The 26854-nt window shown below is 37.6% G+C and overlaps 1 protein-coding gene across 1 annotated transcript; it reads left to right on the forward strand.

Moving 5' to 3' along the window:
* Window positions 1-1386: 1386 nt before the first annotated feature.
* Window positions 1387-26831, forward strand: COQ3 (coenzyme Q3, methyltransferase). Its single transcript, XM_060114702.1, has 7 exons — window positions 1387-1501; window positions 10676-10802; window positions 13322-13474; window positions 16033-16132; window positions 19047-19289; window positions 22048-22207; window positions 23444-26831. Exons 1-7 carry the CDS (start codon window positions 1393-1395, stop codon window positions 23662-23664), a joined length of 1113 nt encoding a protein of 370 aa, XP_059970685.1. The 5' UTR covers window positions 1387-1392; the 3' UTR covers window positions 23665-26831.
* The last annotated feature ends 23 nt before the right edge of the window (window positions 26832-26854 follow it).

Raw genomic sequence — 26854 nt, forward strand, 5'->3', positions numbered from 1 at the left:
GGTCAAACTGTGTTAGCTGTAAGGGAGCACTTAACCCTTAACTTGAATGAAAAAAGTTTATATAAAATTATAAAATTGAATTTCAAAGTATTAAATCTTTAGTTTTATAGCAAAATAAACTGTAGACTCTATAACACGTTTATGGGTGAGACCATGGGGATGATCTGAGAAATATCTCACAACAGCCATACATCGCATTATAGCTGCCTTTCCTCCAGTACAACTTGGGTTTAAGTGTCATTGGAAGAGCCTTTTATTGATATTTGTAGAGAAAAGTACTGCAAGCTAATTTTGCTTATCTGAGCCAAACTAGTGGCTATTCAAGAGGCTTTTGTTTTCTGTTGGTATTAAGGCAAATCACTGATTGCCTTTGTTGTTGAACTGAAAATGTAGTGGAGAGGCTCTGAAACCCAGTGGGGGGAATCATTCAAAGAAAGTACACGTAAATCAAGCTCTTAGAACTTTAATCATACTTGCACTTTGCTTTTTCCTGGGATCTGTCACTCCAGCAGATAAAACACATGCTAAATGTTCTTCTGTGCAGAGCTTTCTGCCTTCAGTTGGAGAGATGGTCATGCATCTTGAGGAGCTCTGAAGACAACTGAAAAATCTGCAACCACTCTTAGGAGGAGGTCAATATTTTACTAAGAAGCCATAACGGAAAGACCATTACTGAGCAGTAAATTTGACTAATTCAAAGAACCCTTTACCAGTCTGATCCTGCCTGTTAAAAATGTATAATGATTTTGTTTGTCTTTGATGTTGGACATTTATCATTGTTCTTACCCAAGGAAAGGCTGTTACACATTTAGAAGTAAAATGTTAGGTTGCCTGTTCTAACCCTTAAGTGAAGTTTGCCTAGCCTGAGTGATTAACAGTTTCCTGCTACGTAATGTGTGCCCTGTCGGGAACATCATCAAGTCACTCACAGAAAACAAGCTTTCAATTTAGACTTCTGGCCCTCTGACATTTGAGTGCCTTGAAATGGGAAACAATTCTCTTAGGGAAGAAATGTTTCGGATCTTTTGTGATTATAAGTTTCGGTCAGTGTCTTACAGGAGTGTCCTTGGGAGACATCTGTTAAATATGAAATAATTAGAGCTACACAGGAATAAAAGCTAGATCACATAGCTCGAAGTGGTATCATGACCGATGGCTACTTTGAGGTGGTCATACAGGAATAGGCGTAATGGAGGATCTTGAAGTTTATGACAGTGGAAACATTCTATAGTTTAACTGCATGTACAATTTGACATGTTGAGCGTGAAGAATAACTACAGTCACACATCTATAACACCCATCACTGCGACCATGATTAGTTTGGCTCTCGGAAACTTTCTGTTGGGGATCTTTTGCGGGAGGGACCGGAAGAGGTGGATCCTTTCTGTCGTGATGTGGGGAGGCCGCAAGCTGAGCTCCTCCTGGAGTCGATATTTAGGAGCGCATAAGTCGGCGTTCCGGGGCACACAGGCAGGCTGTCTTCGCTTAACCACGTCGGCGGGTGAGTGTGTGCGTGGGGGTCGCTCGCACCCAGCCCACGGCGCGGGCTGGCTGTTCTGCGCAGGCGCAGGCGAGGGCGGCGGGCTGTCTCGGGGCTCCGCGCGGCGTCAGCCAAAGACTTGTACGTTGGGTCCTGGGCCTCGCTGTCCGTTGAACGCTCGGTCTGGGCTTTTACAGTCCCTTACCCAGAGGCTGGGAAAAATAGCTGAGGGCTAGCGGTCCTGGCCGAGGAGAGCGCAGCCTGCGGGCCACCGCCGTGTATCCAGTGACCTTTGTCTTATTTTCGTTGAGCTCCTTCTGCAGGAGCCGGCCGCCACTGTGCCGGCTGGAGTCTCAAGGTCATGTGCCTTTTTCCTTTGCCCCGGCGGGAAAGGACACCAGCTGTCTCATAGTTATTGGTCGCCTTTTATTTGTGTTTTGTTTTGTTTTGTTTTTGCGGTATGCGGGCCTCTCACTGCTGTGGCCTCTCCCGTTGCGGAGCACAGGCTCCGGACGCGCAGGCTCAGCGACCATGGCTCACGGGCCCAGCCGCTCCGCGGCATGCGGGATCCTCCCGGGCCGGAGCACGAACCCTTGTCCCCTGCATCGGCAGGCGGACTCTCAACCACTGCGCCACCAGGGAAGCCCTTATTTGTGTTTTGTTTGCACGTATCTTGCCATGTTTCAGAATTTAAGGCAGCAATATTATTTTTTGATGAATAGGTTAATTCAACACATTGTATTGGCAAATAAGATCAAGAAAGTAACACACCGAACCTGATGCTTGTAGAAGACAGTTTGATTATTTAACTCCCAATATTAACCAGAACGTTAAGTTCATTTTTTACATGAAACTCATTTAACAAATACTGTTTGCCAGGCACTGGGAATATTTAAGGAAGTGATACCTAAGGACCTCTTTAAAAAAACGTCAGGATGGAACTAAGATCAAGCTATAAAGAGCAAAAACTGGGAAACTTAAAGCCCTCCAATAGAATTGACAAGTTGTGGGAGTTCCCTGGTAGCCTAGTGGTTAGGCTCCCGGGATTTCACTGCGGTAGCCGGGGTTCAATCCCTGGTAGAGGAACTGAGATTACGGAAGCAGTGTGGCCTGGCTCAAACAAAAACAAAAAAATAATTGTTAAGCTATTACTCTCAATAGAGTGAAAAATAGTGCAACCAATAAACATGATTTAAATCAACGTGTAGCCACATGGAAAATGATTAGATGTAGTGTTAAGAAGGTAAGTTACAGAAGACCTAAATAGACATTTCTCTGAGGAAGGCGTACAGATGGCCCACGGACACATGAAAATCTGCTCAGTATTGCTAATTATTAGAGAAATGCAAATCTACAATGCGGTATCACCTCACACCAGTCAGAATAGCCATCATTAAAAAGTCTACAAATAATGTTGGAGAGGGTGTGGAGAAAAGGAAGGCTCCTACACTCTTGATGGGAATGTAAATTGGTGCAGCCAGTATGGAGAACGGTATGGAGGTTCCTTTAAAAACTAAAGATAGAGTTACCATATGATCTTGCATTCCCATTCCTGGGTATATACCTGGAGAAAGCTCTAATTTGAAAAGTTACATGCACCTCAGTGTTCATAGTAGCACTATTTACAATAGCCAAGACATGGAAGGAAACTAAGAGTCCTTTGACAGATGAATGGATATAGAAGATGTGGTATATATACACAATGGAATATTACTCAGCCATAAAAAAGTGAAATAATGCCATTTGCCACAACATGGATGGACCTAGAGATTATCATACTAAGTCAGACAGAGAAAGACAAATATCATATCATTTATATGTGAAATCTAAAAAAATGATATAAACGAACTTATTTACAAAACAGAAATAGACTCACAGACATAGAAAACTTATGGTTACCAAAGGGGATAGTGGGGGGGGGGGAATAAATTAAGAGTTTGGTATTAACATATACACACTAATATCTATAAAATAACAAGAATCTACTGTATAGCACAGGGAACTCTATTCAACATCTTGTAGTAACCTGTAATGGAAAAGTATCTGTCTGAATCACTTTTCTGTACACCTGAAACTAATGCAACATTGTAAATTAACTATACTTCAATTTTTAAAAAGGTAAAAAAAAAAAACACCTTACAAATCAGTTTGTATTATGAACTTGGAGATATATAGTGAGAATAGAGATACATCAAAATTTTAACAGTGATTATCTGAGGTGGAGTTGGTGATCTATCATTTTATCATTCATTATATACTTTTCATAATTTTTTTCAGTAAATATGTCTTTTATAATCAGAAATTTAGAAAAGATACAGTATAAATATTTCCAAATTTTGGAAGTGAACTTAGAAGGAATAAATATTTGGGATGAGGGAAACTTCTTAAACAAGATATTTAGGGAGCTGTCTGGAAATTGTCCAGTTTTAGAAGAAGTTGGAGTGGCCAAAGGACCAGCTTGAGTATCTGTGAGGAGGTTTCTAGGAAACTGCGAGGTGTTCCTTGAAAAGTACAGTGTGGATGGAGGGCTGGAAAAGAGGGCAGAGAATGGCCAGGGATAAGACAGACATTTTAGGCCATGACAAGTACACGAAAGACCATGTACACCTCCTGGGATTGACTTTATCTTCAAGACAGTGGGAAATTACAGAACGAACAACATACTCAGACTCGTTTTTTAGAAATAACACTTGGCAGCTGTGTAGACAGTGGGTCAGAGGCAGACAAGACTAGGCTCAGGGAGGCCTTAGAGTAATCCAGACAATAAATGATGAATGCTGGAACCACGCCATTGGCACTGTAGAGGGCTTGTTCACTGTCAGCATGGTACCTGATAGGTGTTGATAAATGACTTTTTGAATAAATTAAATGAAAAATTTCCCCATTCCTTTAAAATTTCAAATACCAGAATGATCACAGAATCGAGGTAAAGAAGGAATTGGTAGCATTCTATTAATACAAACTTGATTAGTTTCTCTCAGTTATGGTGAGGTGGATTTTAAGGCTCTTAAGAATTCTGGCCATACTGATGACTGAGGGACTAATTTTCCAGAAATAGGGGAGGTGAGAGGGAGATTGGGGTCATCACTGACCAGAGAGCAAGGACTGTGTTGAAATCTTTGAGGCTCAATTTCATGATAATACCTTACACAGTTGACCCTTGAACAACACCAGTTTAAACTGCACCAGTCCTCTTAAATGTGGGGAGTTTTCTTCCAATAAATATGTACTACAGTACTACACTTCCTGAGGTTGGTTGAATCCAGGGACGTGGAGCAGCAGATGTGGAGGGCTGACTGCAAAGTTATACCTGGATTTTTGACTGCATGCGTGCTTTGGCGCTGCTAACCGCCACATTGTTCAAGGGTCAACTGTAAATCCTTATCTGTGTATCACAGTCTACATAATTCTCTGATATCTCATTTACCTACCTAAAGTCATAAGGGAGGTGATATGTGACCTGGGTCTTAAAAAATAATACAGATAGAAATGGTGGAAGAGAGAATAACTTGAGCTAAAGCCTAGAAGCACAAACTTTTTTTCTGAGGATGTTAAAATGAATTTTGGCCAGGCTGTGAGGTCCTATTAAACAAAATAAAATTTTAAAAACATAAAAAGCTCAGGAGAAAAATGTTCAGAGACTATGAAAAGACAAGACATGAAATATAAATGACCATTTGTCTTAGTCCATTCCTACTGCTACAACAAAATACCACAGGCTAGGTGGCTTATAAACAAGAAAAGTTTATTTCTCACAGTCCTGGAGATTGCAGAGTCCAAGGTTCGGTGTCTGGTGAGTGCTCACTCCCTGGTTCATAGGTGGAACCTTTTTGCTCCCTGGGGTCTCTTTTTACAAGGGCACTAAACCCAATCATGAGGGTTCCACCCTCAAGGCCTAATCCTTCTCAAAGACCCCCGCCTCCTAATACCATCCCCTTGAGGGTCAGGATTTCAACATGTGAATTTGCGGGAGACATAAATATTCAGACCATAGCACCATTAAACTTAAAAAAAGACACTTAACCTCACTCATGATAAATTAAAACTATAGTGAGATACCATTTTCACCTATTGGATTAACAAAGATAAAAAAGTTTGATAATACACTGCACAGGTGACTATCAAAGTATTATCAGTGTGGGGAAACCAACACTAGAAACTCATAGTTTCTAGTAAGATTGCAAATTGGTTCAATATCTAAGAAAGTAATTACAAATTTATAAATGCACATGCCAATTGACACAATTCTTGCAGTTTTACATACAGGTACTCTCAAAAAGAAATTATCTATGTAATTCAATCTTATGTTTTCGGAATAGCAAAAAATTAGAAATAACTTAAATAAATGTACATTAATAGGACACTGCTTAAGGCAGAAATAGAGACAGATGTAGAGGACAAACGTATGGACACTAAGGGGGGAAAGTGCGGGGGGTGGGGGTGGGGGTGTGATGAATTGGGAGACTGGGATTGACATGTATACACTGATGTGTATAAAAGGATGACTAATAAGAACCTGCTGTATAAAAAGTAAATAAAATAAAATTCAGAAAAACATAGGGCACTGCTTAAATAAATGATGAGTTACAGCCATACAACGGATTACCTTGCAAACCTAAAAAAAAGGAAGTTCTTTATGCTCTATTATGAAAAAAATCTCCAAGATACATTGATAGACGGAAAGAGCAAGGTACAGAACAATGAGTATACTGTGCTACATTTTGTGTAAAATAAGAGAGAAATTGATACACAAAAATGAAATATGTATAAAATACCTGGAGGCTTACATGCAAATCTAGTAACATTGGTTGCCTGCAGAGAGGGAAGTTGGATACCTAGAGTCAGGGGGAGGAGAAGCACTTTGTAGTGTCCACTTTTATACTTTTTAATTAAAAATTTTTTATTTTGAAATAGACTCATAAGAAGGTGCAAAAATAATACAGAGAATTTCCATATGCCCTTCACCCAATTCCTCAGTGATAACATCTTACATAACCATAATACATTGTCAGAGTCAGGAAATTGACGTTAGTATGATACCATCAACTAAACTACAGTCCTTCTTTGGATTTCACCACCTTTACATGCACTCATTGTGTGTGTGTGTGTGTGTGTGTGTGTTACCACACAGAGATTTGTGTAATAACCGCCACAATCAGGATATTGAACTGTTCCACAATCACAGCGAAACTCTTGGCAATATTCCCTTATAGTCAAACCCGACCACCAACCTTAAACCTTGATCTATTTTCCATTACATTATATTATTATTTCCATTATAATTTTGCCATTTCACAAGTGTTATGTAAGTGGAATCTTACAGTATATTCCTTTTGAAAAAATGTTTCTGCACTCAACATAAATACCCTTGAAATCCATCCAAGTTTTTGCATGTATCAGTAGTTCATTCCTCTTGATTTCTGAGTAGTATTTCATGATATGAATATGCCACAGTTTGTGTAACCATTCATCTATTGTAGGATATTTTGATTGATTCCAGTTTGGGGCTGTTATGGATAAAGTTGCTGTGAACGTTGATGTACAGGTTTTTGTGTGGACTTAAGTTTTCACTTCTCTGGGATAAATGCCCAGGAACACACTTGCAAAGCTGCATGATAAATATATGTTCAACTTTATTAGAAACTGCTAAACTGCTTTTCATGATGTCTCTACCATTTTACATTCCCACTAGCAATATGTGAGATCTAGTTTTTTCATGTCCACACCTGGTAATATCAGGGATGGTTAAATTTTAGCCAATTTGATAGGTATGTAGTGGCTTTCATTTGCTGTTCGTCTAATGGCTACTGCTATTTAACATCTCTTCATGTGCTTATTTGCATCTGTATATCTTCTTTGATAAAATGTCTGTGTCCTTTTTTTTTTTTTTTTTTTTTTTGCGGTAGGCGGGCCTCTCACTGTTGGGGCCTGTCCCGTTGCCGAGCACAGGCTCCGGATGCGCAGGCTCAGCAGCCATAGCTCACGGCCCTAGCCGCTCCGCAGCATGTGGGATCTTACCGGACCGGGGCACGAACCCGTGTCCCCTGCATCGGCAGGCGGACTCTCAACCACTGCGCCACTAGGGAAGCCCTGTCTGTGTCTTTTTATAATACCCACAGCGATTTTAAAATTGGATCGCTTATTTTGTTTTTCTGTGGGAGGTTTTTTGTTTTTCTGTTTCGTTTTACTGTTGAGTTTAACGAGTATCTATATATATTCCACATACAAGTTCTTTATGGAATATATGTTTTACAAATATTTCCTCCCATTCTGTGACTTGACTTTTCTTTTTTTTTTTTTATTTTTCGGTACACGGGCCTCACTGTTGTGGCCTCTCCCGTTGCGGAGCACAGGCTCCGGACGCACAGGCTCAGCGGCCATGGCTCACGGGCCCAGCCACTCCGCGGCATGTGGGATCCTCCCGGACCGGGGCACGAACCCGTGTCCCCTGCATCGGCAGGCGGACTCTCAACTACTGCGCCACCAGGGAAGCCCGACTTTTCTTTTTCTTTTCTTTTCTTTTTTTTTTTTTTGCGGTACGCAGGCCTCTCACTGCTGTGGCCTCTCCCGTTGTGGAGCACAGGCTCCAGACGCGCAGGCTCAGCGGCCATGGCTCACGGGCCCAGCCGCTCCGTGGCATGTGGGATCTTCCCGGACCGGGGCACAAACCCATGCCCCCTGCATCGGCAGGCGGACTCTCAACCACTGCGCCACCAGGGAAGCCCTTTCTTTTTCTTAACAAGGTGTTTTGCCGAGCAAAAGTTTTAAACTTTGATTAATTCCAATTTAATCAATATTTTCTTTTATGGATTGTGATTTTGGTGTCAGATGTGAGAACTCTGTGTGTAACCCTAAGTCAGGAAGATCTTCTCCTATATTTCCTTCTAAAAGTTTTATAGTTTTGCATTTAGATGATTTTGAGTTCAGTTTTGTATAAGATGTGAGATTTCAGTCAACATTTTCTTTTTTGTCTATGATGTCTAATTGTTTCAACACTATTTACTGAAAAGACCATTCTTCCTCCTTTGAACTGCTTTTGCACCATTGTCAAAAAATCAGTTGGGTGAATTTTTTTTTGTTTTCCTCTGTCTGGACACTCTTGTTGCATTGATATTTCAGTCTGTCTCTCCTCCAGTACCACACTGTCTTGATTACTGTAGCTCTATTATAAGTCTTAAAATTGGGTATTTGATTTCTGTAATTTTATTCTCCTTTTTAACATTGTTTATTCTGTCTCTTTTGATAGAAATTGTGTCAAACATATAGATCAATTTGGGGAGGATTTATGTTGACTCTTCCAATCCATGAACACAGTATGTTTCATCATTTACTAGGTTGTCTTTGATTTCTTTCATCAGTGTTTTATATAAATTTTCAGCATACAGACTCTGAACATGTTTTGAGGGATTTATACAACAATGGAAGTATTCTTTCTTGGACTGATTTTAAATAATAGAGCATTTTGATTTTTGCTTTCCAATTGTTCATTGTTAATGTATAGAAACAGTTGACTTTTTTGTGTGTTGAATTTGTAGTCTGTTACCTTGCTGAACTGACTTATTCCAGGAGCTTTTTATTTTTATTTTTTAAAGATTTCTTGGGATTTTATACATAGACAATAATATCTGCAAATAGGGACCATTTAATTTCTTCCTTTCCATTCTGTATGCCTTATATTTCCTTTTCTTGCCTTATTATACTGGCTAAGATTTTTAGTAGTACGTTGAATAGGAGTCATGAGAATGGGCATTCTTGCCTTGTTCTTGATTTTAGGTGTAAAGCACTTAGTCTATCACCATTAAGTACTTTGTGAGCTATAGAATTTTTATGGGTGTTCTATCAGATTGAAGAATTTCTCTTCTATTCTTAGTTTGCTGAGAATTTTTAGTCCTAAGTGGGTGTGGAGTTTGTCAAATGTTTTGTCCACATTAATTAGTAAGCTTATGTGTGTTCTTCTCTCAACTATTAACATGGTAGATTACATTGATTGATTTTCTATTCTTGAACTAGTGTTGCATAGCCAGAATAAATCCTACTTGGTTATGCTGTATTTTTCCTTTTATATGTTGCTGGATTCTGTTTACTAATTATTGAGAATTTTTGTGTCTGTTCATGAGAGAAATTGGTCTGTGGTTTTCTTTGCTGTACCATCTTTGTCTGGTTTTTGTCTGTTTTTTGCCAGAGTAATTTGTCTTCTTGGTGGATTCTCTCTCTCTTTTTTTTTTAATTGAAGTATAGTTGATTTACATCTATATATGTAGATTTATATATAGGTGTAAATCTATAGATTTACATCTGTATATGTAGGTTATTACATGTATATATAACCTATATATCCTATATATAATCTATATATCCTTTATAGGTTATTACAAGATATTGAATATAGTTTCCTGTACTATATAGTAAATCCTTGCTGTTTTATCATAATGTAATGTCCCTGGTAGTTTTCTTTGCTCTAAGGTCTACTTTGTTTAAATGTTTATTGAACAACTGAATGTTCTGCAGCAGAGTAACTAGTTCATAAAGCAGGTCCCTGTGTAAGTTGGAACACATAAACTGAATGACTGTTTATTTTAGGAGATACATATGTCTATAAGTGCACATTTTTTTTCCTCTGTAAAATGTGTTGAGCATACATAAATATCCATTTCATGTAGCTAACATGAAAGTGACATAATTTGAACTGGTTTTGATAAATAATCTCAAAATTAATATTACCCTAGTTTGTGGGAATTCCCTGGTGGTCCAGTGGTTAGGACTCTGCGCTGTCACTGCTAAGGGCCCGGGTTTGATCCCTGGTTGGGGAACTAAGATCCCACAAGGTGTGTGGTGTGGCAAAAAAAAAAAAAAAACTCTAGTTTAAAAGATAATGTAGTTTTAATTTGAATATAATTTTTAAATAATTTTGTGCAGCATAATGTGTATGTAAAAACAAATGGCATGAAAACTTTACCATAGGCATTACTTATTTTTGATGATTATTATTTCAGAAATATCTGATTGGAGTTAGATGGCAGAATGCAAGATTTTTATTTTATAATTTAAAGTAAAATCCAAAATTAAGGGGAAAAACCCTTTTGTTTATCAACTGTAATATAAGATTGCTGTATAAAATAGTTTCTTCAACTACATGCATATCAGGGATTCATACTGTGCAATGCTTTCTCTAGACATTTAATTTTCTTTTTTCAGCTTATTCAAAAAATCAGCTCAGTTGGACTCTACAAATTAAACCATCGGTTTTCAGTGACTACAGAATCATGTGTTTCAAATCCTATAGCACGACTTTTGCCTGCCTGAATAGGATGAAAAGTTACAGGTAAGTTTATTCATTACTGTGGCAAATATTCACATAATTATGTGCAATAATAGTTTAGTATTGATTGTGTTTAATAAACTTTGTCAGTATAGCTCATGTGGTTTGATTAAGGTAGCATTTATTTATTTAAATATTCTTATTTTTCCAACAACTTTTAAATTTGGGAAACCCACAGAAAATTTGTAATATAATGTACATCCAGTGCATGCCTTTCATCCATATTTAGCTATAGCTTTTATTTTTAATGCAAGACTATATTACTCAGAGAACTACTTTTTACTTCCTCATAATATCCTTATGATAGGACACAAATAACTCAGTGCTTAAATCATGAATGATTTGGGTGTAACATAAATATAAGGTGGCTAAGTATACATTCTAGATAGTAAGATTGAATCAAAGTAATATCTTTATGTATTCATATATTAGAAACCAGTTTCTAACTTTGTGAAAAATATTGCATTGGGTTAAGGTATGAGCTCTGTTTTCCAAGTGCATGCTCCACTTCTCATAGATGAACTGGCTCTTTTAAGATTGGCTGTCTGTAAAATCATTCTTAGTCAACTGAGCAACCACCTACTGTTAACTACTGTAAGTTAGTCCTTTTTAAAAATTTTTTATTTTATTTATTTTTGGCTTCGTTGGGTCTTAGTTGTGGCATGCGGGATCTTTCATTGCGGCACACAGGCTTCTCTCTGGTTGTGGTGTGCAGGTTTTTTTTTTTCTCTCTAGTTGTGGCGTGCAGGCTCCAGAGCACGTGGGCTCTCTAGTTGAGGTGCGTGGGCTCAGTAGTTGTGGTGAGGGGACTTAGTTGCCCCATGGCATGTGGGATCTTAGTTCCCCGACTAGGGATTGAACCCATGTCCCCTGCGTTGGAAGGCAGATTCTTTACCACTGGACCACCAGGGAAGTCCCTGTTAGTTAGTCCTTGATTACTGAGGCTTTGCATGAAGCATGAAAAAGAGGGTAATATTCATAAAATAATATTAAAGAAGAGTGATATTTAACTCTTAAAAGGATATTAAGTAATCAATATAGAATGTACTCTATGTAGCTTAGAAAAACATAATAAAAATTTAAATGGCATTACCTATGCTAATGTAACAACCTATTCTCTTTTACCCAAGAACCTCTGGAGGATTTTCCTATCATGTACTTTGACATGAGACCTGGTGTAGTGTCTGTCTGATCCCCATTTAGTCCCTGTTTGATTCCATTTGATTAAAAAATATATTTACGTGAATTATATACTTTTCTGGGCCTTCTCCTTCAGATTATTTATTTGACAAATATTTCCCGAGCACCAACTGTGTTTTAGGAACTGTGCTTGTCACTAGGAATAAAATGGTAAGCAAGACAGCTTATGTTCTAATGGAGAGACATGATCAACTAATCACATAGGCTCACAAAGAAGTACAGAGTTGTGTAGGAGTTAAAATAGGACAGTATTAGATGACATTCCATTTAAACTAAGGTCTAAAGGATGAGAAGAAATTAATTAGGTGTGTAGAGGAGGGAAGGGAGAATGTGAGAACGATGTTCCAGGCAGCGGGAATGACATGTCCAAAGTATCTGGGGAATGAACAAGCATGGCCAATTCAAAGAACTTAAAGAAGGCCCATGTGGCTGGAGTAGGGAGGACGAGGAGAGTAGTGGGAAGTGACTTTGGAGAGGGAAGAAACTGGGGACCAAATAATTCAGAATATTGTATGCTATGCTAAGGATTTTGGTCTTTCTCCCAATGTCACTGGAAAGCCATGGAAGCATTTCAAGTGAGAAAATAGCATGATCATATTTATATTTCAGAACAGTCACTCTGAGTATTGTGGGGAACAGATTAGAGGGGGATGAAGTCCTAAGCAGGCCAACTAATTAGAAGGCTAGGACAGTAGTTCAGGCAAGAGATGACGGGAGCATGGATTAGTATGATCAAGCAGTAGAAATGGAGAGAAGGCTGAGGCATCTGAGTTCAAATCCTGGCTCCACCACTTAATCTCTCTGAGCCTTCCTTTTCTTGTCTGTGCACTAGAGATAATAATAGTACCTACCTTATGGAGTTGCTGAGGATTCAATAAGATGACATATGACATATAGGTATTTCTTAAACAAGCAGTACCTGGCATTTAGTAAGTATTCAGTAAATAGTTACTACTTCTGCTACTTCTACTTCTACTACTACTGCTACTACTACTACTACTACTACTACTACTACTACTACTACGTGACCCAAAAGGCCAAGTTTTATAAAGTTTCATTTTTGTTGTAACTTACTTCGAAAGCAAATTAATTTGTTTCATCTGTGACTATATATATATATATGTATATATACACACATATATATATATTTATTTATAAGCAATGTGATTATAAGAAAACTTGTTTTGAAGCATCAAAAATGAGCGATACATGTATTTAGAATCTAATAAATTTCAAATTAGAATATCTTTCTACTTAATATATCCCATGTTGCATTTTTTTAAATGGCAGTTTTTGCCTGGCTCTTCCTTCTGACCTCTTAGACTCCCTTGGACAAGACTGTACAGTACTTCCCGGACCACTGTAGACAGCAGTGAGGTGAAGACCTTCCTGGCCTTGGCGCACAGGTGGTGGGACGAACAAGGAATATATGCACCTCTTCACTCTATGAACGACCTGAGGGTGCCGTTCATTAGGTAACATTACAGAAATTCTAGGTCTTTTAAAATACAACTCTTTTCAATAATTCATTTTCTTTCGAGTTCATTTTTCTCTCGGTTTATGCCTAGGTTCAAAATGCTGCATTTTAACTTTGCTTTAGAAATTAGGGAGATTCTCTTCAATGTCCATTGTTTGACACTATTAATTTAATTTAATTTAATTTTATTTTATTTTTTGCGGTACGCGGGCCTCTCACTGTTGTGGCCTCTCCCGTTGCGTAGCATAGGCTCCAGACGCGCAGGCCCAGCGGCCATGGCTAACGGGCCTAGCCGCTCCGCGGCATGTGGGATCTTCCCGGACCGGGGCACGAACCCGTGTCCCCTGCATCAGCAGGTGGACTCTCAACCACTGCGTCACCAGGGAAGCCCTAAATATTTTTTAAAATTTGTTTTACTTATTTATTTTTGGCTGCGTTGGGTCTTCGTTGCTGCACACAGGATTTCTCCAGTTGTGACGAGCAGGGGCTACTCTTCATTGCAGTGCACAGGCTTCTCATTGTGGTGGCCTCTCTTGTTGCAGAGCACAGGCTCTAGGCGTGTGGGCTCAGTAGTTGTGGCTCACCGGCTCTAGAGCGCGGGCTCAGTAGTTGTGGCACACAGTTTTATTTGCTCCACAGCATGTGAGATCTTCCCGGACCAGGGCTCGAACCCATGTCCCCTGCACTGGCAGGTGAATTCATAACCACTGTCCCACCAGGGAAGTCCCGAAACTATTAATTTTTTAATAGCATCACTCGAATTCTACACTGTTTCATAAATTGAAGTATTTTTGGATATTATCGAGTTAATTGGAATTAAATCCATATGAAAAGGAATTAGGGTCTTATGGCATCAAGGTCATTTTATAGCATCTTTGGCCTTTAGGCAGTTCTGATAAAGAGAATAGTACTGAGAAAATTCAATTCAACAAATATATTTTTGAGAACTTAACTTGTACAGAGCTTGGGGGCTAGAATCTGTAAACGCTACTGAGATATTCATCATTCAAAACACAGTCCGTGTGCTTCAGGAACTTAGAGTTTGCCATGGGAGATAAAGGCAAGGGCTCATCAGACTCCACTTATCCAGACTCCACTTATCAATTGTTCATTCGTTCTTCTGTCCATTTATTTATTTATTTATTAAACGTTTTTGAGCAGCTGACATGGGCAAGGCACTGTGATAGACACAGAATATCAGATTCAGACTGCCCTCGAGGAACTTCCTGATTGGTTTTTGCTGGTTTTATCAGTGCAGCAAAAAGGAAAATATTGGCGCATTCTTATTACCACTGAATTAGTGGATCATTGAAACACTAAGGCAGAGAAAAGCAGAAATGTCATTCTGTTAGGCTAGATCAGTGGTTCTCAAGGTTAGCCCTGGACTAGCAACATCAGTATCACCTGTGATCTTGATAGAAATACAAAATTCTCAGGTCTCACACTGGACTTACTGCTTTGGGGAGTCAGCAGTCTGTGTTTTCCTTCCAGGTGATTCTGATGCACGCTCAGCTTGAGAACTACTCTGTTCCAACTAATGTGACATTACTAGTTAGACATCACACTAAAAAAGACCATCCAGGGCAGTACAAATTATGGTTAGAAGCTTAGATTTTATTCTGATCATAATTAAAACCATTGAAAGGGAGCAATGTGATCTAAACTATGATATAAAGAAGTCATTTTGGCCATTGTGTGAAGAATGGATTGGATTTCATTTGAAATGGGTCCTTTCTGTATATTATAATGTCCTGAAATTAACTACTTAACCACTATCTAGGTTTTTCTTAGAAGTCAATTAATTTGAATAGCAATAAAAGATTTCCTAAGATGTCCTTATTATATATGACATTTATTTTAATATAAGTATAGTTAGAATTTGTATGTAGTCCAACTTAAAAGTTTAGTTTACGATACTGTTAGCTATATATATATCTGTGTGTGTGTATGGGTGTGTATGTGTGTGTGCTTACATTTGTGTATGTGGTAAAATATTGCTATGATTATCTTAGAATTAAGTTTACTTGATTTGAATGCCTGTTTACATGATCATGAAAACACCACTAAGAAGATGAAAAGTGACTCAATTTAGAAGGGAATATAGGCAAATTCTGAAAATATGGATCTCCAGTCTGCTTCTGCTAAACCCTGTAAAATAACCTATTTGTTGCTGATATGAAATGGGTCTAGCAAGTACTAGCAACATAGCTAATAATACCTCAGGTGACATGATATCTCAAGTGAATAAAATTAGGTTAATCTAAGCTAGATTGTTTTTAAAGTTTTTCTTTAGATTATTACTAAAGTAATAGTTAAGTCATAATTATTACTAGATTATTTCAAGAACTTTACTTTAAACCTCCTGCTTCTGATTACTAAAAATATCTTATAAATTAAGCATAATGTCATTTTATGCTGAAAGTAAAAGTTTTTTTACCCCCAAAATCAATAGTCTATTTCAAAAGAGAGTTTAATATTTCTTTGAAAATTATGCACTTTTAAGATTTAAGATAAAATTAATAATTTGTTTTTATATATTTTGAATTTTTTTAAAAGAGACAATCTTTTAAAAACAGTTGCTGATCACCAGCCAGGAAAACCTTTGTCTGGGATGAAGATTCTTGATGTTGGCTGTGGTGGTGGATTGTTAACGGAGGTAAGTGATTTACAACTGTCCTGGCATTTTTCTTTTTTTTTTTTTTAAGGGGAACTTTATTTTTATTTATTTATTTATTTATGGCTGTGTTGGGTCTTCCTTGCTGTGAGGGCTTTCTCTTGTTGCGGAGCATGGCCTCTAGGTGCGCAGGCTTCAGTAGTTGTGGCACGCAGACTCAGTAGTTGTGGCTCTCGGGCTCTAGAGCACAGGCTCAGTGGTTGTGGCGCACGGGTTTAGTTGCTCTGCAACATGTGGGATCTTCCCAGACCCGGGCTCAAACCTGTGTCCCCTGCATTGACAGGCAGATTCTTAACCACTGTGCCACCAGGAAAGCCCAACTTTCCTGGCATTTTTAACTGGGAAAAAAAAAAAATTGAGAAAAAGTGGGCTTATGCCTCTTTTATCCTTTTAACAATATTGTTCATTTTAAAAACAGGAAGTGTATAATGTTTTTAATATTTTTATGATTATAAACTAGTACATGCTTTTTACTTTCTTAAAAATATATAAGTATTTCAGAAAATTATAGTGAGGAATTTTTTTTTTTACACAAAAATGGGGCACTGGTAAAAATAAATAAATGGGACCTAATTAAACGTAAAAGCTTTTTCACAACAAAGGAAGCCATCATCAGACAAAAAGATAACCTACTAAATGGGAGAAAGTATTTGCAAATGATATGATTGATAAGGGGTTAATATCCAAAATATATAAACAGCTTATACAACTCAACATCAAAAAACAAACAACCAGGTCAAAAAACAAACAACCAGTTTAAAAAACGAGCAGAAGACCTGAATAGACATTCTTCCAAAGAAGATATACAGATGGCCAATAGGCACATGAAAAGATGCTCAACATTGCTAATCATCAGAGAAAGGCATATCAAAACCACAATTAGATACCACCTCACACCAGTCAGAATGGCTATCATTAAAAAGTCTACAAATAACAAATGCTGATGACGATGTCAAGAAAACAGAACCGTAGTACACTGTTGGTGGGAATGTAAATTGGTGCAGCCACTACAGGGAACAGTATGGAGGTTCCTCAAAAAACTAAAAATAGACCATATGACTGAGCAGTTCCACTCCTGGGTATACATCTGAAGAAAACAAAAAAACTAATTCGAAAAGATACACACACCCCAATGTTCATAGCAGCACTACTTACAAGAGCCAAGATATGGAAGCAACCTAAGTGTCCATCAACAGATGAATGGATAAAGAAGATGTCACTCACACACACACACACACACACACACTGGAATAATAGCCATAAAAAAGAATGAAACTTTTGCCATTTGCAACAATACCTAGAGGGTATTACACTTAGTAAAATAAGTCAGACAAAGACAAATACTGTATGTTATCACTTAAGTATGGAATCTTAAAGCAAACAAATGAATATAACAAAACAGAAACAGATTCACAGATACAGAGAACAAACCAGTGGTTGCCAGTGGGGAGAAGGAAGGGGACAGGGACAAGATATGGGCAGGAGGATTAAGAGGTACAAACTACTATGCATAAAATAAATAAGCAACAAGGATATATTGTACAGCACAGGGACATATAGCCATTATTTTATAATAACTTTAAATGGAGTATAATCTATAAAAGTATTGAATTACTATGTTGTACACCTGAAACTAATATAATATTGTAAATCAACTATACTTCAATTTAAAAAAAAAGCACTGGTCATTTGGATAGCTTTGGAAATTTTGTTGTCTCTTCTCTCCCAAGATATTAGGCAATTTCTGCTGGTTTAAATGCACTGATAAGCTGTCCTTTTGCACTTGCTTCAGTATCAAAACGTAGCAGAATTTTGCCTGCTTTGGGGGCTCTCCCCTTCTTAGGTGCTCTAGAGTACTTCTCCCTGTGAACAATACTTGCTTTAGCTGACAGAATATTTATTCCCTACAGTTCTGTTTTGTAATCGCCTATCAACACAATAACTTTTTGTTTAAATGCTGCATCATAATCTTTGCTTGAAATATATTTTAAGCAAACAGTACAGGATACAAATGTAAGTGAAGATACAATGGTGTGTGTTACTGTCAAGGTCATAACAGCCAAGTTGACAGTGAGGTTAACAGAGAGAGGCCTTTGATACATAGCTAAGTTTCCATATGCACAGAAAATGTGTTCTTCATATGGCAGTGCACTGGTTTCTCTTGGCATCAATTATAAAATTTCAGGAAATGTACAATATGTGAAAATACATCCCTTAGAATCAAGAATATGAGGTGTATCAAATTGTAAATTAGTACAATTTTACTGTATGTGTTCTATGATCTTCTCCATGGATTATTACAGATTTATGTCTCTAAAGTTAAAATAATTTGATTTATACTTATTAACTAAAGAGTTATAAAATAAATGCTATGCAGTTTTGATCAAAACAAAGGCTGTGTTTAAAAACCTGGGCAAGTCATGGGAAGTGACTGAATATAAAGGCTGAAAGAAGAATTAGCTACGAAGAATTGTTTTTAGTCAGTCACAAGAGAAACTATGGAGAAAAAAATGTGCTTTAGAGAATTTGAGTATAAGAAAATTTTGCTCTTTTTACAATGACATGTTACATTTATTGCACTTTAAATATGTTAATACTGTACTGTGTGCCTGTAAATATATCTAGAGAATGTAGACAAAAATTTCCTCACTATTCTTAAGCAGTTCTTGATAAGTTTTGTTGTTGTGATTATTGTTCTCACTTTTAAGCTTTTTATTATGGAAATTATCAAACACGTACAAACTAGAGAAAATGGTATATTGAACTTTCGTGTACCCATAACTGATCTCCAACAGGTATTACCTCGTGCCTAATCTTGTCTCCTTTTTGAGAAGCTTTTTATTGCTAACGTGTGTTCTATTTTCTTCCTGAGGGTAATGTTTTCTTATGCCATTAGCCTCTAGGGCGGCTTGGGGCTTCAGTTATTGGAATTGATCCTGTGGATGAGAACATTAAAACGGCACAGCACCATAAATCATTTGACCCAGTCCTGGATAAGAGGATAGAGTACAGAGCGTGTTCCCTGGAAAAGATTGTGGAAGAAACTGCAGAAACATTTGATGCTGTCGTAGCTTCTGAAGTTGTAGAACATGTGATTGATCTAGAAATGTTTATACAGTGCTGCTGTCAAGTGTTAAAAGTAAGACTTACAGAGTTTACTTATTTGTTTTTCCTTTTGAGTTTGTGTATGTATCCATAGCAATAAATGTTTTATAATACTTGAAACCAGAAAGACAGGATGAGGGGACCGCATCTCTACTGGAGACTACTTCTGCCTCTCAGCCTGCCCTCAATATCTGGGGTTTTCCAGATCCAGTATCTTGATGTCCAGGGATCTTGAAAAATGTTGGTGCTGAACACTGCAATACAAACAATAGATTTATAGTGGTATTTTTCTTTGGTATAGTCTGGATTAATTACCTAATAGGCATTGAATGACAATTACTAAGAAATTGACTTGGATTAATACTTAAAAATAAAAAACCATAATTAGCATAAATTGGTTAGCCAGCATTTGTTAAGTCACTCTGTATATGTGATATGTGTAACAGTTATCAGCTTATAACAGAATACTTCATACAAATGATCTCATCAGATCTTACCTACAACCAGATGAGGAAGGTAAGACAGGCATTGTGACCTCCTTTGACCCAACGAAGATCAGAATCTGAGAAGTGTCAGAGGTCACATGGTCTTTAAGTCAAAGGTCACTAGGCACTTAAGTAGGGCTTAAGGCTACATCTTTTTATCTGCTCAGCGGCATGTGGGACCTTCCTGGACCAGGGCTCGAACGTGTGTCCCCTGCATTGGCAGGCGGATTCTTAACCACTGCGCCACCAGGGAAGTCCCTACATTATTACGCTTATATAATTTGACACAGTCCTCTGAAGGTGGTTCCAAATTTTCTTTTAATAAATATTTCCAAAGTAGTAGTAGTATTATTACTATATCAACTCTGTTGTTTATGTATTCAAGAGGTAACTCCCTAAGGTCAAGAGCTAAAAGAACTAAATGCTTAGCCTTTATCTAAATAGAGCTTTTAAAAAATACGTTTTGTTTTAAAATAATTTTAGATTTATAGAAGGGTTGGAAAGAGAGTACACAGTGTTCCCACTGTGAAGGGTGGTGAAGGGTGCCCTTCACCCAGTCTCCCCTACTGTTAACGTTCTACATAATAAAGGTAGGAACTGGGGAGAGGCAGGGGTGGCAGAAAGTCAAAGGCGGCGCTCGCTTTTCTGCGCCAGTCCTGCACTTGCACGCCCCCGAGAGTGAGCGCCTCCTTGGATTTTGTGCCCTCAGTATCTCACTTGCCCCACCGTACTCCTAGCCCTGTATGTAGCCCATGGTATATTTCTCAAAACTACAAAATTAGTTGACATTATACTATTAACTACACTACAGACCCTGTTAAATTTCATTAGTGTTTCCACTAATGTCATTTTTCTGTTGCAGGATCCAATCCAGTATTCCATATTGCATTTAGTTGCCATGTCTCCGTAGTCTCCTTCAATGTGTATAGTTTCTTGGTGGTGTTTCCCCTTAAAAACAAATTTTATTAGGTATACCTCCTATTTTCCAAGGAAACTTCCTTACTTATTTCTTTTTGTGTAGTGTCTCAGTCAGTGTGTATGGATGAAGTTCTCACATATATTAGGGATACTGGCATCATGGAATTTAAAACTAATTTTTGCTTTAATGGAAAGCCTATTTTAAAAAAAAAATGACCAATGCTCATCACTGTTTCCTTAGAGTAAGGTTTTATGAAACACAGATTAGATATTTATAAGTAATTTTTCCCTTAGCTCTACTGAGATATAATTGACACATAAGTGATTTTTAATGAGATATTTTAGAATACTAGAGTTTTACAGAGAAAAGTAATAATGTGTAATGAAGTAGTGTCTGATATTTAGTTTTAAGGGCACATCCCAATATTTCAGGGCCTTCTCTTATTATTTTTATTTTTGGTTTAGAGTGGTATTTGAGATATTTTCATACATACATATCTTAATATGATTATTTTGGAAGGGGTCTTTGGCATTTTATCTCCATCAGGTGCTAATGAGAATGTGTGGAAGAGACATTAATGTTCTTGCCATTTGTGGGAGTAGATACAGGAAACACTATAAATATAGTCACTAAAAAATGGCAGACTAAACAATCCCATAAGTGGTTTGCATTCACTGAAGTTCTTATCTTGATCTCTTTATATTCTTTATACTAATGAAATCAAAACAAAACAAAACACTTTCATACCTTAATCATTAAGGCTTTTGTCAGAGAACACCTATTGGCCTTGCCAGCCTGCACAAACCATGGGGCAGTGTGTGCTGTACCAAACAAGTTAGGCAGGCTCGGCACCCAAAAAGAAAGCAGTGTTGACACATTAAGACATCAATGTGGACATGTAACAAGGAAGAGCAGCCAGATCTCATTTCTATATTTTTATTATAAATTATTTGATATGTACAAAAGAATGTATAAATATAAACATAAATCATAGTAATGTATGATTCTAGGAGTTAGTTGTAAGCACTGTTGCATAAACTCAGTACGCGCATCTGTAGTGGACTGCCCATAACAATGAACTTCCCGAGAGAAAAAAACCCTCTATTTTGGTAGATTATATTTTATTCACACTTGTGGGTTTGTGTTGTTTTTTTTTTTTGGCCGCGCGGTGTGGGATCTCAGTTCCCCGACCATGGATCAAACCTGTGCCCCCTGCACTGGGAGCACGGAGTCTTAACCACTGGACCCCCAGGGAAGTCCCCATACTTGTGTATCTTAACTGCACTTAAATTGTTTGGAAGGAAGGAGGAGGGTGGGGGAAGCCAAGCCTTTATCTAACTGATACTCCTAACATTTAAAATTTTACTTCTACACATATTTTTTTTTAGCCCGGTGGTTCTTTATTCATTACTACAATCAACAAAACACAGCTGTCCTATGCCTTGGGAATTGTTTTTTCAGAGCAGATTGCAGGTATTGTACCAAAAGGTACTCATACATGGGAGAAGTTTGTTTCACCTGAAAAGCTAGAGAGCATTCTGGAATCAAGTAAGTATTAAAATTTTTTCCAACTTCCAAGGCCTAACTGAACTTTTAATGTGCCTATAATTGTTAATCACATAACCTAGCACTTAATGAAATAGGCCACTATTCTTTGGATGTTGGTTTTCTCTCCTCAACTAGATCATAAACGCCTTGAAGTTAGGATTAAGTATTATATCCACTTTTCTATCACCTATGGCACCTAACCCAGGACCAAGCAAATCATAGATGATCAGTGAATACTTTTTGGCTGTTTAGTCCTCACCTGTTTAAGGATGAGGTACAAATGTCTTTTAGTTACACATCCTCAGTTTGTCCTGTTGAGGCCGTGCTTGAATCAGCTTATTTTACGTATTACTTTTCCTGATTCCTTCATAGTCAGATATATTCAGATATATTTTGAACTTCCTTATCACTTTTTTTTTTTTTTTGCGGTACGCAGGCCTCTCACTGTTGTGGCCTCTACCGTTGCGGAGCACAGGCTCCAGACGCGCAGGCTCAGCAGCCATGGCTCACGGGCCCAGCCACTCCGCGGCATGTGGGATCTTCCCAGACCGGGGCACGAACCCATGTCCCCTGCATCGGCAGGCGGACTCTCAACCACTGCACCACCAGGGAAGCCCATCACTTTTTATGTAGCATTTTATGCTAGTTATAGCATGCCTGATAGTACGGTTATTTTAGTGTTCTTAACCTCTTTCTGGCTTGAAGGCAAGACTGTCTCCTTTTTGTGCTCCCCACAATGCCCAGCTCTGCTTTACACCTCGTGAGCACTTGATTTACCTGTTGAATTCCTGTCAAGTAATAACACTTGTCAGTTCATTTATTTGGCATTTGGTATTCCTCTTAGGCTCATGCTTTTTGTTCATATAACGGTATATCAATAAACTTGATTTTACTTGGAATAATATTATCTGTCCAGTGAAATGTGGTAATTTCTTCTCTGCAAGTAACTGTTGAAAATAGAGTAGAAAAAATATTTTAAAGATGATTGGAACAGTCAGTTGTTGGCAGGTATTTTCTAAAAACAGCTAACATTTATTGAGTACTTACCAAATTCCAAATACCGTGCTAGAGTTTATGTTCTGCTGCAGTAAAGAATGAGCTGTTCATGGCTACAAAGTATTTGTGCCTATTGAGTTAAGAATCCTTTTTTAATTTGGAGAGTTGCATGAGACTCTTGACATGTGGAAGGTAAATATTTATTAAATATGCTCTGTCTGATTTTTTTTTTTTTCTCAGACGGTCTGTCAGTTCAAACTGTGGCAGGAATGCTCTACAACCCCTTCTCAGGTTACTGGCATTGGAGTAAAAACACCAGCCTTAATTATGCAGCTCATGCCGTGAAATCCAGCATTCAGGAACACCCAGCTCCTGCCGAGTTTGCTTTAAAGGAGGAAACAGAAGAGCTCCGAAATGAAACCTCCACCAACTCAGGTGTGCATGAAGAGCTGAAGAAATGAATTGTTTCTAAGGACAGTAGTAAAATGGCTTGAAAGTCTGATGTTTACAAATACACAAAATATACCGTTTGTCTTTTGAGACAGGATCATAAAGAAAAGAAAGTCAATAGAAAGGGCTAAAACCTTAGATAAAAGCTTTTGTTGTTTCATCTAATAGCTACCTTCAAGGGATTAGTCTATGTATTAAAAAAGTTTTCATGAGGTATTATGTGATCTAGGAGTTTAAGTTTCTCAGCCTTTGTTATATAAATAGGGTATACATATTTCGCTTCATCTTACAGATTATATGATATTTTTCCCACATGTATGCACATACATATATACTGTAATGTTTTAATTTAAGTAAATTTGTATCATCTAGGTTCTTCTTTATTTGGTTTTAGTTACAGGCAGTTATGCTTCTGACTGGTTTTATTTTATACCACATATTTAGGAAGATAAAATGTCTTTTTTCCTTTAAATTTTGGTTTTTGGAAAGCAAATTGATTGTTAAATATAAACTGGGTTTGGTCAAACATTAGAATCAAGGAATTCAGATTATGTTGGACATTTTTCTCTGTACAGTTCTATAAATGTTTTGTGGTGCCTTTTTTAAGTAGAAAAGATTTTTGAACTCAATTTAAGAGTTTAGTTATGGAAATTTTCTTTTTCGGCTAACATTTTGTAATTAGAGGCACTGACTTGAAATATACTTTCACGCCTCTTGAAGTATGTGATTTTTTGGCTTTTTCTGAAAGTCCAGAATGTATAAGGACTTTGATAGAGGGTGTTGACCAAATATGAGAAATATAGGTTGAACGCCTGTGACTCATATAGAAAGTCAGCTTTTACTTTCTAGCCTTTCTCACCGTTTTTTGTTTTTGTTTTTGGCTGCACCCCACTGGACCACGGGGAATTCCCTAGCCTTTCTCACTTTTAAGCTCATAAGCTTTGTGTATTTCTTTGTCAGTGCCTGTTGGATTGGGCTCACCACGCAAACAATTCCCAACCATCTTAGCTTATCACTTGCTTGTTCTCAGTGGCATTCCAGGGAGGAAACTGAAATTTAAAGGGTTAAAAGAAATTTTAACTTCGGTTGCTAATGTCTAATTAGGACACTAAAAATCAGGAGTTCCCACTGGGTTTCATTTAAAAGTTTGATTCTTAGTCTGAATTCTAGTAGTTTTGTTACCAAAGCAAAGCTTCTTCATTCTATCTTGGGAAAAAAAAAAAGTGTTGGTATTAGAAATTAATCTAAATGGAAAACCAGAAACCATAAAACTCTTAGAAGAAAACATAGGTGGAATACTCTTTGACATAAATTGTAGCAATGTACTTTTTTTTTGTCTCCTAAAGCAAAGGAAACAAAAGCAAAAATAAATGAATGGAACCCAATTAAACTTAAAAACTTTTGCACAGCAAAGAAAACCAACAACAAAACAAAAAGACAACCTACCGAATGGGAAAAAGTATTTGCAAATGATATGATTGATAAGGGATTAATATCCAAAATATATAAACAGCTCATACAACTCAACATCAAAAAAAAAAACAGATTAAAAGATAGACAGATGACCTGAATAGACATTTTTCCAAAGAAGATATACAGATGGCCAATAGGCACATGAAAAGATCGCTAATCACCAGGGAAATGCAAATCAAAACCACAATGAGGTATCAACTCCCATCTGTCAGAATGGCTATCATCAAAAAGTCTACAAATAACAAGTGTTGGCAAGGATGTGGACAAAAGAGAACCCTTGTACACTGTTGGTGGGAATGTGAATTGGTGCAGCCACTACAGAAAACAGTATAGAGATTCCTCAAAAAACTAAAAATAGAACTACCATATGACCCAGCAATTCCACTCCTGAGTATATATCCAAACAAAACAAAAACAAAAACACTAATTCAAAAAGATCTGTGCACCCCAACGTTCATAGCAGCTCTATTTACAATTGCCAAGATATGGAGGCAACCTAACTAACCATCAACAAATGAATGGATAAAGAAGATGTTATTTATATATATATATATTGGGTTGGGCAAAAAGTTCGTTCAGGTTTTTCCACCCGAACAGTTTTTTTTTTTTGCCACCCTAATACACATGCACACACACACACACACACACAATGGAATACTACTCAGCGACAAAAAAGAATGAAATTTTGCCATTTGCAACAACATGGATATTGTTGGAGGGTCTTAGATGCTAAGTGAAATAAGACAGAACGATAAGGTGAAGGGGCAAGATAACAAGAGACACAAACTACTATGAATAAAATAAGCTACAAGGATATATTGTACAGGGACTTACCTGGTGGCACAGTGGTTAAGAATCTGCCTGCCGATGCATGGGAGGTGGGTTTGATCCCTGGTCCAGAAAGATCCCACAGGCCGTGGAACAGCTAAGCCCGTGCACCACAACTACTGAGCCTGCGCTCTAGAGCCTGTGCACCACAACTACGAAAGCCGGGAAACCTAGAGCCCGTGCTCCGCAACAAGAGAAGCCATTGAAATGAGAAGCGCGCGCACAGAAACGAAGAGTAGCCCCTCCTTGCCACAACTAGAGAAAGCCTGTGCACAGCAACGAAAACCCAATGCAGCCAAAAATAAATTAAAAAGTTAAAAAAAAATGATTAATCTAAGGACTGTGTAATGAAATTGATTAAAAGGCAGCCCCCAAACAAAGGGCATTTATTTTAGAAAGAACACTCTAACTTTCAATTATTAAAAATATACATTGTTAAGTGATGGAAATTCAGTATAATTCAGTAATAGCCCCATTAGGTAGGGACTACCGTCCACTCCATTTCACAGAGATGTTAGATGTATTCAGCTTCACACAAGTAGTAAGAGGCAGACCCAGGCAGTCTGATTGCTGAGCTTGTGCACATCACCACCTTGATACTTGTGTCTAGTATCTGTGCCATCATATGGTCATCGTGGTAGCATAACCACACACAACTGGATTATTATCACTTATTTGAATTGTCTGTATGCAAGGTAGCACCTTCAAAAGCATTTAAATCAAACAGCGTCACAAAATCTGGGCTATTTGCCTCAGTTCTCTTAGAGCTTCATTGCCTTTCTATGACTAAAACAATTACATGCTACTGATGACAACTTAATAAAATACTTTAAAGCCCCCAAATAAAATTATAGCCTTACTTTCTATTATAGTTACAGGTTTTACTATTGTATTAATTAT

The sequence above is a fragment of the Mesoplodon densirostris genome, chromosome 12, assembly GCF_025265405.1.
Source record: "Mesoplodon densirostris isolate mMesDen1 chromosome 12, mMesDen1 primary haplotype, whole genome shotgun sequence".
Lineage (NCBI taxonomy): Eukaryota > Metazoa > Chordata > Mammalia > Artiodactyla > Ziphiidae > Mesoplodon > Mesoplodon densirostris.

Coding starts and splice junctions, on each gene's coding strand:
- COQ3 (XM_060114702.1), top strand. CDS start 1,393: ATGTGGGGAGGCCGCAAGCTGAGCTCCTCCTGGAGTCGATATTTAGGA. Junction 1,502..10,675: donor TCGCTTAACCACGTCGGCGG/GTGAGTGTGTGC, acceptor TTCTTTTTTCAG/CTTATTCAAAAAATCAGCTC. Junction 13,475..16,032: donor CTGAGGGTGCCGTTCATTAG/GTAACATTACAG, acceptor TTTTTTTAAAAG/AGACAATCTTTTAAAAACAG.